Genomic DNA, 16,678 nt, shown 5'->3' on the forward strand with positions numbered 1-16,678 from the left:
GCACTAATATTTTATCCTTTTTGCTCTTAAAATAAGTATACATCCATGAAATCTAACTCTTGCCAGTCATTTCAACATTGCTTTTGTACTCCTTTCCCAAAAGTGTTTGACCAGAAAATGTAATTTTGACAACAGGATCAATTGCTTAGTGGTGTTGTCGTGCTCAAGGATCTGCAAAAAGTACTTCTTTCTGGAGTTTTGCCTGTGTTCAAAATTTTTCAGTGGAACTTTCACCTGATGGAGCTATTGTCTTTCATGGGTTATATGCTCTCTAGTATTAATTAAAGCTGATCATTAATTAATTTCTGATTTTAATGTTTTTCCGCTCAAAGTAAACAATATATAAATTCTTAGTGTTGTGATGATTTTCTTTCTCCTAAAGATCAGCTACAGAACAGCTGCTTCCACTATATCTAGAAGCCTTCAAACTTGATACATTAGGCTTTTATGTACGTGAGGTGCTAATGTAATCACAGAATAAGTTCCTTAAATATTTTGATAAAAGAAAACTAATGATTCGGTGTTAGTACTTAACCTGCCAAAACTTCAGGTTTGCCTCTGCCTCAGTAGTTTCCTGCAGTATTTTTATTGTTTCCTCCTTAATGTTTTCTTGATATATACAAATCCTTACAATAAAGCTGAAACATTTGCATTGATGGAAGTTGGATGATTCCAGAATTTTCTCAGTGCTATCAGATGATGACAGCCAGTTAACTTTACAGCGTGTCTCAATACAAACAAAACATTGACAGTACATTTTTTGGCAGCCCAATGGGATTTGTATCAATATGCTCTACTGTATCCTAAGTATATCCCAGTCAGTTAAGCTTAAAGAATAAGAACTGTTTGGTTTTTCTATTCTTTTCAGAAATTGGATCATCTGACAAGCCAATATTCCACCCAAACATACTTCCTCTTCCTTATTCTGGGTGGCACACATCCTGTAGATATCTCATGATATGTTGCCACATAGTCTCATTTTTGTATCGAATTGCCTGATACAACCTTAATTTCAAAAAGACAGTCATTAGTTGTTCAATACACGCTTGCTGTAATTAGATATTTTAATTGAGCCAGTATATGTTAAAACTGACTTTTTGTTTCTTTCCAGCTGATCTTGCTTTTAATTTTTTAAAAGGTCTGACTAGCTTTTGCCTCAGAATTTTTTTCCTCCGATTGGTTATTTGTAAATACTGGCAGCCTCGTGGGTAGTTAGAGAAAGCATAATCTTGGAGACTGGGCTAATCTCTCCTTCCTTAAAGTAAATTCATCAGGATGATTTGGCAACCGGGTTACAGAGGCATGTATCTCTAATGCCCAAGTTCTGTATGGTCTGCAGAGAAGGAACTCTTATTTTCCAAGGGTGACTCATAGTAAAGAAAATACTTGCCTACTTACAAGTACTTGAAAAATGTGTGTTTAAAAATACTTGTGTTTATAGATGCCTCTAACACATTATGTAGAATATGAGTGCATTTATGTATGAATTTGGTGGGTTTGGTGTGGTTTTTGCGTGGGTTTTGTGTAAATGCAAAATCATTTCAAGGGTGTTCTTTATGTATTCTAGACTACTCAAGAAAATACATCAGGTTCATTAATGAAAGATCACCTTTTCCAACACGAAACTGTAGTAACCAGTGAACCTTACAACAGTGCAAATTTAAGGCCTTCAGCATTTGAGGATTTCAACAGCAGGAGAGCCTGTTTTCCTAGCCAACCTAACCAGGTAAGACTACCAACAAAAGAAGCGGTTCTTACTTTGCTTGCTGCATTAATGGCATAGTATGTAGTTTCTGACAAGAAAGCACCTTCATTCTAAGTCCCTGTATGTAGCATTATACTCTCAGCTTCTTGAAATGCAGCTGAAATATTACAGCATTATTATGGCAGAGGTAAAGCTTTGTGAAGTTATTTACCTATGCTTGTAGTGCAGCAGACTACGTTAATAAATCTTTTACTTTCTTTGAAGTCAGATTTCTGTATTACAGACTTCTGTATCTGCAGCCTTGAAAAGCTGTTTAAATGTGTACAGAAAATGCTAACTGGCCATGAGCTCAATCTTGGTTACACATATACTAATATTGGTTTCATTAGAAATACTGAAAAGTATCTTTAAAATGGATATCCTGGGTGCATTACACAGTGGGGCACTTTTGCTAAATACATTTAGTGAAACATTGTTTATGAATTCTAACTGCTTATTTAAAATACTCTATTTTGGTACAGAAAGGAAAACAATATATCAGTTATGCATGAAAAGTAATAAGCTATTGGTAAGCAGATTCTTAGAAGAAAAAAACACTAACATGAGGAAGGCTCATGTACAGACATTTTTTAAAAGAGGTCATATTTATACAACATTAGTTTGGAATGGCAATGTTACAGCTTTTCCTTTAACAGTATACATTTTGCTTTTTTCTAAGCCTCAAGGAAACTGACAGTTTTTGTAGACTGTAGAGGTAGACTTAATAGTGAGTTGGATAATAATTAATTTGAAGGTCTTATGCTTAGAAGCAAACACACGGGAAGTTTTTTAGAACAAGCTTAATAACAGAAGTCAAAGCAGAATGAAGTTCAAGTAGTTGTGAATACTTCATCAGAAAATATTTCTGCTCTTTGAAATAAAGCTTTTTAATACCCTTGGTCATTCTTGCAAAGAAAGGTAGGATTGTATTAAAGTCTTCTATCAGCTGTTTTCTAACTGCTTTATTGGGCAAAAGAAGCAAACAGTGTTATCTGGAGAACTGACTAAAGAGTTTGAAACTATTAACTTCAATGATTAAAAATCAGATCTGCTCCAATTATCTCTTTGTATAAATCACCTTATATTTTTGTTTGTTCTTTTCATCAAGAGGTACATAGTTTCCCCTCTTCCCATTTACTTGCGAAGAGAATTTTAAAATTTCTTAGAATAGAATAGATGGGTGATTAGGTTATTGCAGCTAATGCTTAACAGCTATAGTAACCAGCGATGTATGTGCTGTTAGTCTTCACTGAGTTGTAAAGTGCAGTAGTCTAAAGTACCTGTGTGTTTTAAGAGCACATATAGAGTTGGCTACTGAGAAAATGATAATTTAAGCTGTGGTATGCTGGGTAGTGCCTGTCTGATATAAATTAAATAGGAATTTCTTTGAAATAACAATGCTAGAATTCAGTTCTTGTAGACTGAAGTTATGGGAGGCTCCATGGGAATTTTAGTAGATATTCTTTAAAATATTTTTCTCATATTGTAGCACCACCTGCATCCGACATTCCATGCTTTTTGCATGGTCCTGGGGTGCACACATTTAGAACATAGGCAAGTCAACAAAATCACACATTCAGTATGTGTGCACACTGCACTGTCTCTGCTGAACTCCATGCATGTGACCATGTGGCACAGCAGATCTTGAGGTAAATGCCTGTTTTGTTTCGATTTTGTGTAAGTTTGAACACTCTTACTATGCTTGGAAGTTGAATAGCTCAAGAAGTACATGCTCTAAAGAAGTGATTAATGACAGTTCAAATCTTTACCTGTAATACTTTGACTGTTACTAAAAATACCCAAGTCCCTCAGCTCTTCAGCTTCTGATACGCTGATGTGTGTTTAACTTTAAATTTAGTATTTTGCGATGATATATTCAGCTGCTGGTGTCCTCATACTGTGGAGTTGCAAGCTGAGCAAAGTCAGATATATCTGTTTGAGGAGAGACAGGGAAGGCTACAGTACCAAGCAAGTGTCCATGCCTTGTTTAAAGGTGCACCCTTTCAAGTACGGTGTAATACTAGTGAGTTCAATCATGGCAACAAATATTTTCTGCCTAATTTGCAGTTGGCTAATTATGTTCATAATGAGATACTCTGTGGAATTTCAGTTTGCTGTAATATTCTTCCACCCTTCCTGCCTCAGCTTTTACACAGAGACGGCACTTGTACTGAGTTGTAATTTTGAATGGCTAGAGGACTATGTGCTTTATTCTCATTGAATTTTGCTGGTATTTGTACCTAACAGAGTCTGGATTGTGTATTGTTCTTAAGGTTTCATGTATCTCATGCTTTCATGTAGGTCCCATTAAACACCCAATATGTAAGCACTTTATAAATAAAGCTTTTCCAACGTTTCTCCTGTTCACTTCTTTTTCAGCATTTCCCACTCGCTTTCTTAAAAAATGATTTCTTAATATCAGTTGCATAAAGAATGTAATGCTGCCTTGTTGTAAGATATCAGACCTTAAGCATTTTAGTAGGTGTTTGGCTGGGGACTTGAGAAAAAGAAACAAGTTCTATGTATGTGGTGTGTTCTGCTCAAACAAATAAAAAGCCTTCAAAGACTGAGGAAAGGTCAGATTTTACAGTTGTTAGTGATCTTTAATGGCTATTAGCTGTCTGGGGAATGGGAGGTTAAGGGTGAGTTTTTTGGTTTTGAGGGTTTTTTCCTTTTAAACAATGGGGGTTTATTTAATGTCTTAAATGCATGCGTAATATTCTGTGTGGACAGTGGGGTTAGGATCCTTTATGCCTGTAACATATGGAATTGTAATGACATTTTTGATGCTTTTTCCCTTAAATAAATTTATGCTGTTAACTGTTCAAAAAAGCCAATTAGCCATAGCTAGTAATTGGTGCTAAAACAATAGGCTCTTTCTGTTGTTTGAAAAAAGGATAGAGTTGAGAAGCACTCTGCTTTTATAAGCAAAGGGAAGGCCTAACTGCTTGCATTGGAGCCTGGGGAAGTATGGAAGAGCAGTGATGTTAGCTAAATAGGATATAACCTTTCTTCACCCTGTATCCTCGAGACCATGTGGAAGTCCAACTGTATGGCTTGGAGCCAAGAAAAAAAAATTACTCTTGTTAGCATACTCCAGCTGAAACTCCCAGGGCAAAGCAGCTCCAATTACAGTTCTGTACTTAAAATATATCACACAAGGATTATCAAGCAGGGAAGTGATGGTTAGAGCAGGCTACAGATATTCTTACATAATCAGAAGCTGGCATATTTTAAGAAGCTATTCCTTCCTCTTTCCCAGCTGCCTTTTCTCTTCCCTCCTCTGCCTCCTACTCCAAAACCAGGGCATGCAGACTTCAGTGTAGTAGGAGCATAGACACCTGCAAAGTGAACTAGAAGTGTGTTAAAATAAAAAGTCATCTTCAGTAGTTTGTTGTTACACATTGCAATAGATTAGGAATATGCAGTTCAACTGTTGTCCCAGACTATGGAATGATGACACGTTAATTCTCACTAATTTGATCAGTGCTAATAAGGTAAACACTCTCAAAGCAATGATACTGATGCCGAAGATGCATTCCCAAATAATTCAAGATTCTGGAAAAATTTGTAAGGCTAATGGGTTAGGGCGTGATTATTTTTTTTTTTTCCCCGTCTTTTCTGTGAGATGGTTTGCAGGCAGTGCATTTGACAGGAGAAGAAGGTGGAATTTGACTTGAAGCTCGCTTATATTCTGGCTCAGATTATAATAGGCCTACAGTGTAGGAAAAAAACTGCCTGTCTGTAAAGCGGGAATACTGGGACATACCAAGACTTTTGCTTTTTTGCAGCACTATCTGCTAGTTTCGGGAGCTCCTTCCATACACAAGTCCTAAGTTTTTATCCTGTCGTTATTTGCATCTTTTCTTGAAAGTCACTTGTAATGTGATTTCAGTAACATTTAGTGGCAGTCCAATATCTTACACTTATATTTAAGGTATGCTGTATTTCAATTTGGATGATTCAAATTTGCCACCTTCCACAACTTTTTCATGCCCCCATGCCCTTTCATCGTAAGGCAGAATAAACAAGAACTCCCTTATCTCTCTGGTGTTTGTTTTGTATGTGTTTAGCCCATTCCTTCCTACTTTCCTTTTGAGGTAAAAGGTCTTGAATTATGGTCAGTTCATTACAAGTTGAGAATTTAAAAAGTACTTAGGTGTTTGCCTGCTGGTGTCCTAAACCGATTGATTTAAGTACTGTATATTAGGTAAGGGGAGATGCATTTAGCAGCCACTGTTATTGATTGATCATGCTACTGAATATTATTATTCATATGGCAAAATCCTTATCTAGAATACAGCTTTGAGAGTAAGTAACCAGTATTCAATACTCTTGTTGCAAAAGCGGAGGGAGTTTGAAAACTTAGAGCAGGAATAAAGGAAAGCTTCTCCTAGATAACACAAATAACTCAAAGTGAATGTATCAGGGAGTTAATCCTGAAGCAGCGGATCATCACTGACGTGAAATCGGCAAGTTCGCTTAAGGCATAATGGATCTGTGGAATTAATTAGTTGCCACTGTAAGATGTTAAAACCTGAATTTTGAGCATAATTCAAAGAACAATATCAAGTTTTATGCAGATACCAAAATATCCAAAGCTCTTATGAGATACTAAAAAGACAGGAAAGAATACTAAAGCTCATGGTCCTAATATCATGAAAAAGGCTCATTATTGTGGGGAAGTCTGTAAATTGTACTAGTAAGAAAATAAGCTGAAATTTTTATCTTCAAGCAGCAAGGAAAAAAAAAATCCTGTTTTTAATTTTCTAATCGAAGTTTTACATTGTGGGTGAACAGAAATTTGGGACTTCATTGTAGTAAACTTACCTTGCTTTGCCATTTCAGGTCCCACTGAAGTCAAGCAGACATGTTAGTTTTCAGGATGAAGATGAAATCGTTAGAATAAACCCTCGTGACATTTTGATACGTCGTTATGCAGACTACAGGCATCCTGACATGTGGAAGAACGACCTGGAGAGGGATGATGCAGACTCAAATATACCATTTTCTAAATCAGACAGTAAAAAATCTGACTATTTATACCCGTGTGGGGATGGAACTAAGTTGAATTCCCTGAAAGACTCAAAGAGTTCTGTGGTATTTAAAACTCAGCCTTCCTCATCAAAATTTAAAAACTCAAAAAGAAGAAAAGAGGATGGTGAGCGTTCCCGCTGTATATACTGCCAGGAAAGGTTTAATCATGAAGATAATGGCAGAGGAAAATGTCAAGATGCGCCAGATCCTATTAAAAGATGTATCTACCAAGTTAGTTGCATGCTTTGCGCAGAGAGCATGCTGTATCACTGCATGTCAGACTCTGAAGGAGATTTCTCTGATCCTTGCTCGTGTGACACTAGTGATGACAAGTTCTGCTTACGCTGGTTAGCACTGGTGGCACTCTCATTCATTGCTCCATGTATGTGCTGCTACCTCCCCTTGAGAGCATGCCATCACTGTGGTGAGGTATGTGGGTGCTGTGGAGGAAAGCATAAAGCTGCGGGATGAATCAGTCTTGTGCCAAACAGAGCTGAAAAATCTTTGTTTCCAGGAAGCATCTAACTTGGATTTGTGGAAGCTTTTTGGCAAGCTGAAGGGAATCTTCTTTAATGTAAGAGATGCTTGATGTGGAGGAAGCAACAAGACTTGTCAGACCTTGGCATTTTACAAGTGCTAGCCATGCCTAACTATTTCCTTTGAGCGCGTGGCATTTGTTGCGAGTTGTGAAGGAGATTTTGCAGAGGAAAGCCTATTCTTATTATTGGCTATAAAATGAGTATATAAACTATGATTATACTAAAAGGGATTAACTTTTGCCACTTTGTACATTCATGGTTTAGGCGAGGGGGCTCTTTTAAAAGGATTAAAACTTACCTGAGGGGAAATCTTAACTAAAAGTGCACTAGCGACAGTTGATTTAAGATTAAGAAAAGTTAATACTCGGCAAATGAGAAATGAAACTGATTTTAAGTGCAACTAAATCACTTATTAATAGTTTTTTGGAAGCGACTTTATGTATAAATAACAAATGTTTATATTTAACTAAATGTGTAAGGTACGAATTATTACATGTTAAACTTTCCTTCCCTCTGATATAGTAGGTATGGACCATATCTACTGTCACATTCCATGGTAGTATTTTAAATATTTAATTAGTTAATTTAGTCGCATTTTTATTCCAGATGGACAAATTGATATTTTCAGTCCTGTTTCCCTTCAGCTACAGTTTGTGTTGAGTTGTATCCATACATTCTGATAATCCTAAAACCTTTAAAATATTAATTATTCTAGTCTTGAGTGACCAATATTTTTTTGTTAAGCACAGATGTAATTGTCTAAAATGTTCTTGTTAGAACATAACATTTATTTTTATATATAAATGACTTTGATTTCAACATAATAGCAAAAAGGAAGTTGTTTCTGTTGCTCAACCAGCAAGTTGTTTTCTTTTGGGGTGTCCTCCAAAAATACTTTATTGCATATTCAAATGTTCATTAAGCAAAAGGTACATTAAGGCAGTTGTAACAAATTGTCATCAGTGTTCTTGTTTATCCTTCTGTTAAACTAGGATCCTGTTCAGCTGTTTATCGAGTACTATGATTAAAACAAAAGATTAATAACAAAAGTGAAATTGTTTTCATTATTTTGAACTGCAACTTTTTCTTATTTGAACGGGCAAGAACAAAAGTACTGTGTGTTTTGTACAAAAACAACAACAAAAGACTTAGCTTGAGAAATAAATTACAGCCCAGGCAAAATTGGAGTGAACTTCTTAATTAAGGAAATTTGGAGGGAGGATGGGGGGAGGGAGTGAGAGAGTGTGTGTATGTATCTGTATGCGTGGTGGTATATTGTGTATGGTATTTGTTATGGCTTTGTACTTACTAAGTGTTTAACTTTCAGATAAGAATTAACTGATTAACCCATTGAGAATTTTTTAAAACATTACATGCTTTGCTCTGTCGTGAAGTAAGAAACATTTACTTCTTATTAAAGATATGTAAAACACTAAAACCAGTCATAATTCATTAGCGAAGGTACCTATTTGATATCCTGGCTGGAGTGGGACAGGCTATCCTCAGTATACCCTTCTTATTAAACAAACAAAAAAACCTAATTGATTTTAAAAGATGCACATGACTTACTTTTCTCACTTCCTATGCATTTCTTCAGTATATTTTTGTGTAATTTTTCTTTCTGCATGTATCGGTGCCCTTAATTTTCCTTTGTAGCCCAGAAGTAAAATGAGCGAATGTATATAACTTTATGTGTCTGTAAAATACTTTTTAAATGAAAACATTTATATTTATATTATGGCTTGAATTGACCACCTTGTGTACATAGATCATCTCAAAGTATTATTTCACATTGAAAAGAAGACAAATATATTGATAACTGTAGAAGTTACGGAAGAGCTTCTAGTTTTGTATTAAGAGTAGATTGGATGAATTAAGTCCAAGAATATGACACGGTAGCAGCAGTCTTGGTTTTTACTGTTTATATATTTGAAAGCTGCTACTCTGGTTGATTTTCATGCTTCGCACATTTTCAGCTAAACTTGGTTGCCTAGAATAGACTGTTAACTTTAAAAACAACTTTGATTAAAAAATGGTGATGTTTTTCTAGTGAATGAGAGGAATTTAATATTTGTAAGTGCTAGGTTCCTAATTCAAGGTGGAGAGGTATGAACAACCTAAGAAAAGAACTTGCTGGCTGTGTAGGAAAATGCTATAGAATCATATTGTGTATATACTTCAGAAAGAAATGAGTTTAACAGTTTCCTCTCAGCACTATACAACATAGTGAAACTCCTGGTCCTGTACTGTATTTTGTATGAAACATATATGCTTTAATATTTCTATTGAATGTGTGCATTAATATTTTTCACCTTGCATTTAACCACTTTGCTGCTAAAATGTTTTCACCTTTTGCTTTCCTCTTTGAAGACTTGATCCATCTAAAAAGGGTTACTGAACTGACATATGTTCCCTTTTTCTTCTTGTGCTGGAAGTGTCAGCCTGCACGCCCAGTTTGAGAGGGACTAAAAGAGAGATGTGGTTACGTAAGGGTTGGTTTGAGTAGGATGCACACGTACTTTTTCCTCTGGTGTTAGGGATCTTACCCACTCTTCCAGTTGGGACATGAGTAGTGGAAGGTGGACGTACAGCAAACCCACTCCAGAATGGGCTGTTACATCCGTGCGTCTTTTGGTTTTGGCAGCATGTAACATTTATTCTGTCTCTTCTGAAATACTTTCTTGAGCATTTGGGAAAAGAGAAATTTCTTCCCCAATCCTTACTCCTCCCCTTGCCCTTAGCATCAGAACTGTAGTTTGTCAGGCATGTAGTAGCAGAGCTTTGTGTTGCTTGGAGGGGAGACTCGAGCCTTGAGAAACCATCACTGGATATTAAGTCCCTCACTTGTTGAAAACCTCCTTACCCTGAAAATTAAGTATTTCCCGTTGAAAGTGGGGGAAGAAGTTAAATGATAGCAGCACTCGTGCACCATCTACTGGGGGAAGAACATTCAGCTGCATTCAGGCACAATATTTGATTACATAGTCACTTAACTGGCTATCGGTGCACTCCTTAAGCTACAAAAATATGTTAAGCTTTAGTTATGAACTTACAAAATAGTAATTTGGACTCTTACTGTGATTCTTTATTTCATCGTGCATCTTAAATTTCATTATTAATATTGATTTAAAGTAAAAATGCTTTAAGCATATATTTTGTTAGGTTTAAAATAGTTACAATGGCCTATTACATACACAAAAGCATAAAAATCAGGAATGAAATGAAAATTCTTTTGATTTTGTCATTGGGTTCATAAGAAGGATTCCCCCCTCCCCCTCCTTGAAGTTCTTTCCCACAGCAAAGTGACGGAGTTTTAATGTTCATGCAGAGGGAATCGAGCCTTTTAGTTTGTGATACGAATCGAGTTTTGAGTATGCGCAGGTGGGTCTGTGTGCTCGCACGTGCGATTCAGTAGTTGCGAAGGGTATTCCTACAGCTGTGTGCAAGATTAAAGCAATATTCTGATAATAATCTACAATTACTATGGTAACTGTTTAGTAAATGGCAGCCAATGGTGGCATAAAACTCGGATGCCTTTCCAGAGCTTATGTAAGGGATGTTCCAAACAGTCTAAACCAATGCAGTTTCCTCTAGAGGAACAAAGGTATTTTGAAGAATGTCTTAATTTTGCATGTTGGAATATAACATTCCCATTTCAGATGTGTTCTCTTCAGAATGATCTGTTCATGTGTACCTGGAGGATAATGTTGAACTCCCGTGTAAATAATGCACAGGTTTAAATTAGACTTTAAATCTTTTCAGAGCTTATGGCACAGTATGCAGCTAGTACAGTGGTACATTCATATTAATAAAATGAAGAGCAAGGGTGGTGGCTGGCAACAAAACAGTAACTTTAAAAAGATGCCTTATGGTGTTAGTCCAGCAGCTGGGTGGGTAAAACTTCCATTTCCTTCGGTGCACTGACAAATACAAGGAGGGGCTAGTGGGGGTTGTTTGGGCTTGATTTGGGTTTTTTTCTCCTGAAAGCTTCTCTTAATTGCAAAAGTTATGGTTCATTTAAGAAATCAAAGCATTCAGTGAAGAAGAAGCCTTCACGTTCAAAGCTGCATTATAAGCTGTACATAGTTTTCCTTCTTTCGCTTGGTGCCATTTGCTTTCCACCCTAATGACCTCAAAGTGCCTCATGTGTATATTGTTTCCATTAAACCTCAACTGCTATTTCTTTCTACTAAATGATGTATAATTTAGTTCACTCATCCCATAGGTGTTTCCTTTATGAATATGAATATAGCTTGTTACTTCGAGTATATAATGTAAATATGCCTTTAAGTTTGTAACTGGTTTGTTACATCATATCCTTGTAAGTTGACATAGCAGATAACACCATAAAGATTGTTTAAATGTTTTTTCCTGTAATTACCTGATTAAAACTATCTTGAAATGAAACAACTGACATGTTTTTCCATTCTGTGTTGGGATTACTCGGAACAGTGCATATGAAATTAAATGCTGCAGTTCAAGAACAGAATAAAAAGATGTAAATACAGGTAATCATTTTGCCATAGTATTCTGCTTACTGGTTAAACAAAATGTTAGTCAGATCATTTTATGGTTTTAAAACTGGTCAAACAAACATTGTATTACCTTCAAGCTCCAGCATCTTTCATCGTAAGAACCATTTTTAAGAGTTGCTATAATGTTTTAAACAAAAATGTGCCTGTATGAGCTTGCTTTGTATCTAAAGCAGTACTTGTCCTTGACATCATGCTGTGGAGGTCAAGATTCCTTCATACGAATCATGTTTGAGTTCCCACTCAACCCCACCACAAAAATGTGTGTCTCTGAATAGAATTCTAAGCTTTGTGCAAGTTTAAGGATAAGATAAGAAAAGGAAGGAGAACTAACCAGCCCCTGAAGAAAAATGAAGATGAACACGTAGCAATCTGTGAGACTGTAATTTTGAAAGCTCAGTGGTCAGGATTGAGGATGGATTATTCTGAACTGAATTGTATTTGCCTCTAGCTTTTGCAAATGTTTTCTTATTCGTTACAACTGATAAAGTAATTCTCGCTGTTCATCTGATCAGTTTCTAACTTGAAGAATTTTTTTTATTGCCAGGTGTAATCATTACATGGACTATTAACTTGATACTTGAGCTTTTAACTGGTGATTTGAAAATGCAGCTCTATCAGAGGAAGGAAACAGGCAAATGAATTAAGTGACTAACAAGGTAAAGAGTTAATAGAGGATATTATAGGACTCTGTGGAGACCACATATGAGAAAGTGACTCAGCATTAAACATGGTTTCATAAAACTGAAAAACCTAGTGTTAGATCTTGGACAAATGCACCTTAACATCATGGATAATGCATGATCTTCTTGTTTTGAAAAAAAAAGGATAGGTAAGGGGATCTTTTTCCTTTCCTTTTTCCTTTCCTTTTTCCTTTCCTTTTTCCTTTCCTTTTTCCTTTCCTTTTTCCTTTCCTTTTTCCTTTCCTTTTTCCTTTCCTTTTTCCTTTCCTTTTTCCTTTCCTTTTTCCTTTCCTTTTTCCTTTCCTTTTTCCTTTCCTTTTTCCTTTCCTTTTTCCTTTCCTACAGGTAAGTCAAACTCAATTGCTGGAGTTTATAAATTAGATCAAAAACTGAAGTTAATCCACAGACTATAGTCTGTAGACCACAGACCTAGTGGCCAGTTTCTAAAGAGATTTCATAAAAATATCTCAATTAGTCCTTGCCATATAGCAATTAATAATCAGTATTTTGTATCACTGTTTCTTGAACCTTTTGGCTTACTGTCATGGACCACTATGCACTCCTGTACCAGAACAAAAAGACTTTTAGTCTGTAGGGTTATATCATCACTTCCACCATTTGGGAATGCTGAGCTGAGTAATGTAATAACTTAGAAAAAGACATAACAAGTAAATGGATGAGAATAAAAAATAATCCCACATTTCATACCTTTCACTTGAGGTTGGAGAGTGTGCGTGTGCACACATGATGGGATCTGACTAAATTATGCTTTGAGTACTGTATAATGTGAATGACTAGCAATATTTGGTTTTACCTAGAAGGAAAAGAAAGAAAGAGGTAAGTCAGTTCTTCAGGAAGCTTGTAGCTCTAGATACCCATTTCCTGACTTCAGAAATTTGGGAGTATGTGAGAAGATAATGACTTTCAGTGACAGAATAAGCCTCTCAGATGAATTGTGATTTTAGCTAAGTGGTGATTTGGCAGACTTCAGGCACATCTCAGTACCCACCAAATTATATCTGATGTGTTTTTAGCAATGTACAGTTATTTATGTCAGTTTGAAGTAATGCACAGGAACAATAATCTCATGTTTGGCATTTACTGCTTTTTTTTTTTTTTAAACCACCAACAAAAAAAACTCTTCTGCATTCTTATTTTGAGTAATACGTATCAGGGTACAGTAAGCTGGCCAAAACGTTTAGTGCTTGGTGGGAGGGTGGTTGGAGAGGAAAAAAAAAACCATGACCAGGAAAGCTCTTTTTAGTTCCTACCCAGGCCCACATGCCACATAATGAAACAACTCCTAGATGAAAGCTGTTGTGATACGACCTACTGTCTAAAAATGGAGACTTTCTCGAAAGACAGCTCTAGCTGCTTTCCATGATAATGAGCAAGAGAGAGTTCAGATTTCACCATGGACAATGTGCAGATGTTAATGAGCTTGCTAACAATGGAAGATATGGGGGGGTTGTGATGGTAGAACCATATTTAGTGGGATCAACAATACCGGTTTGAAAGAAAAGGAATTATCCTTTTAAACATAGATCCAGTATTGATCGGTGAAGTCTCTTTCTTCAGTCAATGCTACAATTAGCTGTAAGGAAGCCTCGTTAAGATGATTAAACTTCCTGTTGCATGCAAAACTGGCCTTGAATTATGGGCTAATCTCCCCTACTACTCCAATATTGCAACCTGCCAAACCATTCCTGTATGAGATCTCTCCTTCCACTACTATGTTTGTAGAAAACAAATCTATTGACATGTTTTAAAGATCTCCTAGCCCCCAGTGTAGGTAACTTGCCAGTTTGTGTCCCGTGTAAACAGCAAGTAGTGTAGTGAACTATTTCTTTCAAACTCAGGATACGAGACTATTTTCGTTATTTCTGAATAAAAGGGAGTTGTGAAAACATACTACTGCTGTCAGCAGCTATCGCTGTCCCTTTGCCAGAGCTGACTGTTCCTTTGTCCCTGCTAATGTGCTTAGGTGTTTTTCTGTTGCTGCCTTATATTGCCTGTGAGGGAAGTGTTACAGTGACTTGATCTTTCCTGTTTTTTCTGTAACTCGTTCCTTTTTCCTTTTATGTTGTCTGAAGTCTTCTTCAGCTTTCTCTGCCAGCACATGGAGTTTTTACAGGCTGTGTGCACATCTGATGACTTTAGCTGCTGGTTACTGAATGCCCGTTATAATTAGTATTTAAAAGTTGGATTGCAAGGGCCAAAAGAGTGTGAAACACTGCATCTGTCTTGACTATGGTGATGCTGAGAAGTTTTCTGTTATGTGGGCATCCAGCCACAGGCTGACCAATCCAAAAGATTGGTTTCTGAGTCTGATATGGCTTTACCTAAATTTCCATTTGTCTCTTGCCTATTTGCATATAACTATCTATAAGATAAGTAATGGGATGAACTCTCCAGTACATTATTGGGGAGCTCTTTCCAAGAGGAGGGGGGAAACCAAACCCTGAAGCTCTAAACAGCTCTTGGATTGCTCTCTTGCCCTAACAGTCACATCAGTAATACAGTTAAATAATTTTAACAGTTGTTGAAACTATGTTGAAACCAACATGGTGGAACAAATTAGTTTGGGAGGGTTGTCACTGTTGGCCTTCAACAGTACTAGAAATGCTGTTGAGTCACTAGCTGTGCAGGATCCACTGCTCCTGTTTTCCGTGATGTTACAAACGTTAAAAGTGTTAAAAATGCTGCTTATGAAAGAGAGAGTTCTTTTTCTTTCAGGGCTACTTCTGTCATGAGAATGATGAAATGACTATTCCTTCTTCCTTGGGCTTGGTGGTCTTCAGTGAGTTCTTAGAAGCCTGGAAATTGGTGGAGGTGAGATGTGAGAATGGCGATCCCCGAGCTGAAGAGGTACAGTGTGGGACAGAGGTTAAATTTTGTGTGTGTGGAATAATGGGAATGGAGAGGGAGAGCAGAGGAAGAGCAGCATTGTCTGGGCCCTGTTCACAAAATTAACTTCTTCAGGATGAGTTGACAAGTGGTACAGTATTCACAAGAGATTTCAAACTTTCTGAATACAGCTATGCGGCTTCTGACATCCTGAGGGCCTTTAAGCCTCATTGTGTACCTGAATAAATATGTCCAGGTCCTGGCTCTTCCATAATAGGCACTGTCTCTGAAATCCACAAAGTCATAGTACAAACACTTGTCTTCATGAATAGTGCTTGTCTGGGATTTGCACAGATGAATAGCTAATTGATCGATATTGAAGGTTGACTGGTCTCCAGGCATTTCAGTTAACACCCTGTTCTAAAGTGGTGGTAGTATTCAGACTTCCGAATAATTTTAGCTTGTGGCAGACTTGCATAGACATCTCTGTGTTAGCTATGTCAGTGAAGTAAACTTACATTTCTGAGTCTTGGTTGTGAAGGAGTATCCAGAAGGCTTTAGTGCATTTGGAGCTGGTTGCCCAGAGAGGTGGACGAGTGTCCATCCTTGGAGACATTCAGAACCCACCTAGGCATGTCTCTGAGTAACCTACTCAACCTGACCCTGCTTTGAGCAGGCGGGGTTGGACTAGGCAATCTCCAGAAGTCACTTACAGCACCAGTGGTTCTGTGGCTTGTTTTTCAAGAAAACAAAGATTTCGGAGAAGCAAGAGAGCAGTCTCAGAAAAGTGATGTGATTTTGTGCCTGCTAAATCTGGTCCCTGGTTTGGAGGCAAATCCTCCTGTTAATGCTTGAATATTTTAAATACCGTAGAAGGATTGTCATTTTAGTCATGTCATCGTTATACCTCAATATTTTTCACTGACAGAATTATTAAAATATGAATATATTTCATGAACAAAGGCTTCAATATAAGGAATAGGTATTAGCATAGTATTGAGGTGAGGGGGAAAGCTATTCCAACTGTTAGTAAGCTTAAAAATATGCACAGGTGTTTGCATAAGTACTGAACGGCTGCTTCACGTGCTTTTTTGGCATAGAAAATGTTTTCCCAGAGTTGCTAACTTTAAGATCATTTAGTAAAATAAATAAATAAATAAATAAATTGGGTCCTCCAAACCTTTTCCAGATTAACAATCTAGCTTAACAGCATCTCTAAAACCTGACTGGAATCTGAGGCAAGTTTGCTGAGCAAAGCCAGGCAAAAATGCCTGAGCAGAGTGTACCTGGAAGGCA

General features: G+C 36.9%; 1 protein-coding gene across 4 annotated transcripts in view; it reads left to right on the forward strand.

Annotated features, from left to right (window-relative positions):
* The window catches only part of SPRED1 (sprouty related EVH1 domain containing 1), a 61,420-nt gene extending 53,051 nt beyond the window's left edge, over positions 1-8,369 (forward strand). For all 4 annotated transcript variants that reach the window (XM_069784095.1, XM_069784098.1, XM_069784096.1 and 1 more), the window contains 2 exons: positions 1,568-1,726; positions 6,593-8,369. In XM_069784095.1, coding sequence (XP_069640196.1) covers positions 1,568-1,726; positions 6,593-7,252 — 819 coding nt within the window. In that variant the 3' untranslated portion in view covers positions 7,253-8,369. The remainder of the gene's footprint in view (positions 1-1,567; positions 1,727-6,592) is intronic.
* The last annotated feature ends 8,309 nt before the right edge of the window (positions 8,370-16,678 follow it).

Source organism: Haliaeetus albicilla, chromosome 5, assembly GCF_947461875.1.
Source record: "Haliaeetus albicilla chromosome 5, bHalAlb1.1, whole genome shotgun sequence".
Classification (NCBI taxonomy): Eukaryota; Metazoa; Chordata; class Aves; order Accipitriformes; family Accipitridae; genus Haliaeetus; species Haliaeetus albicilla.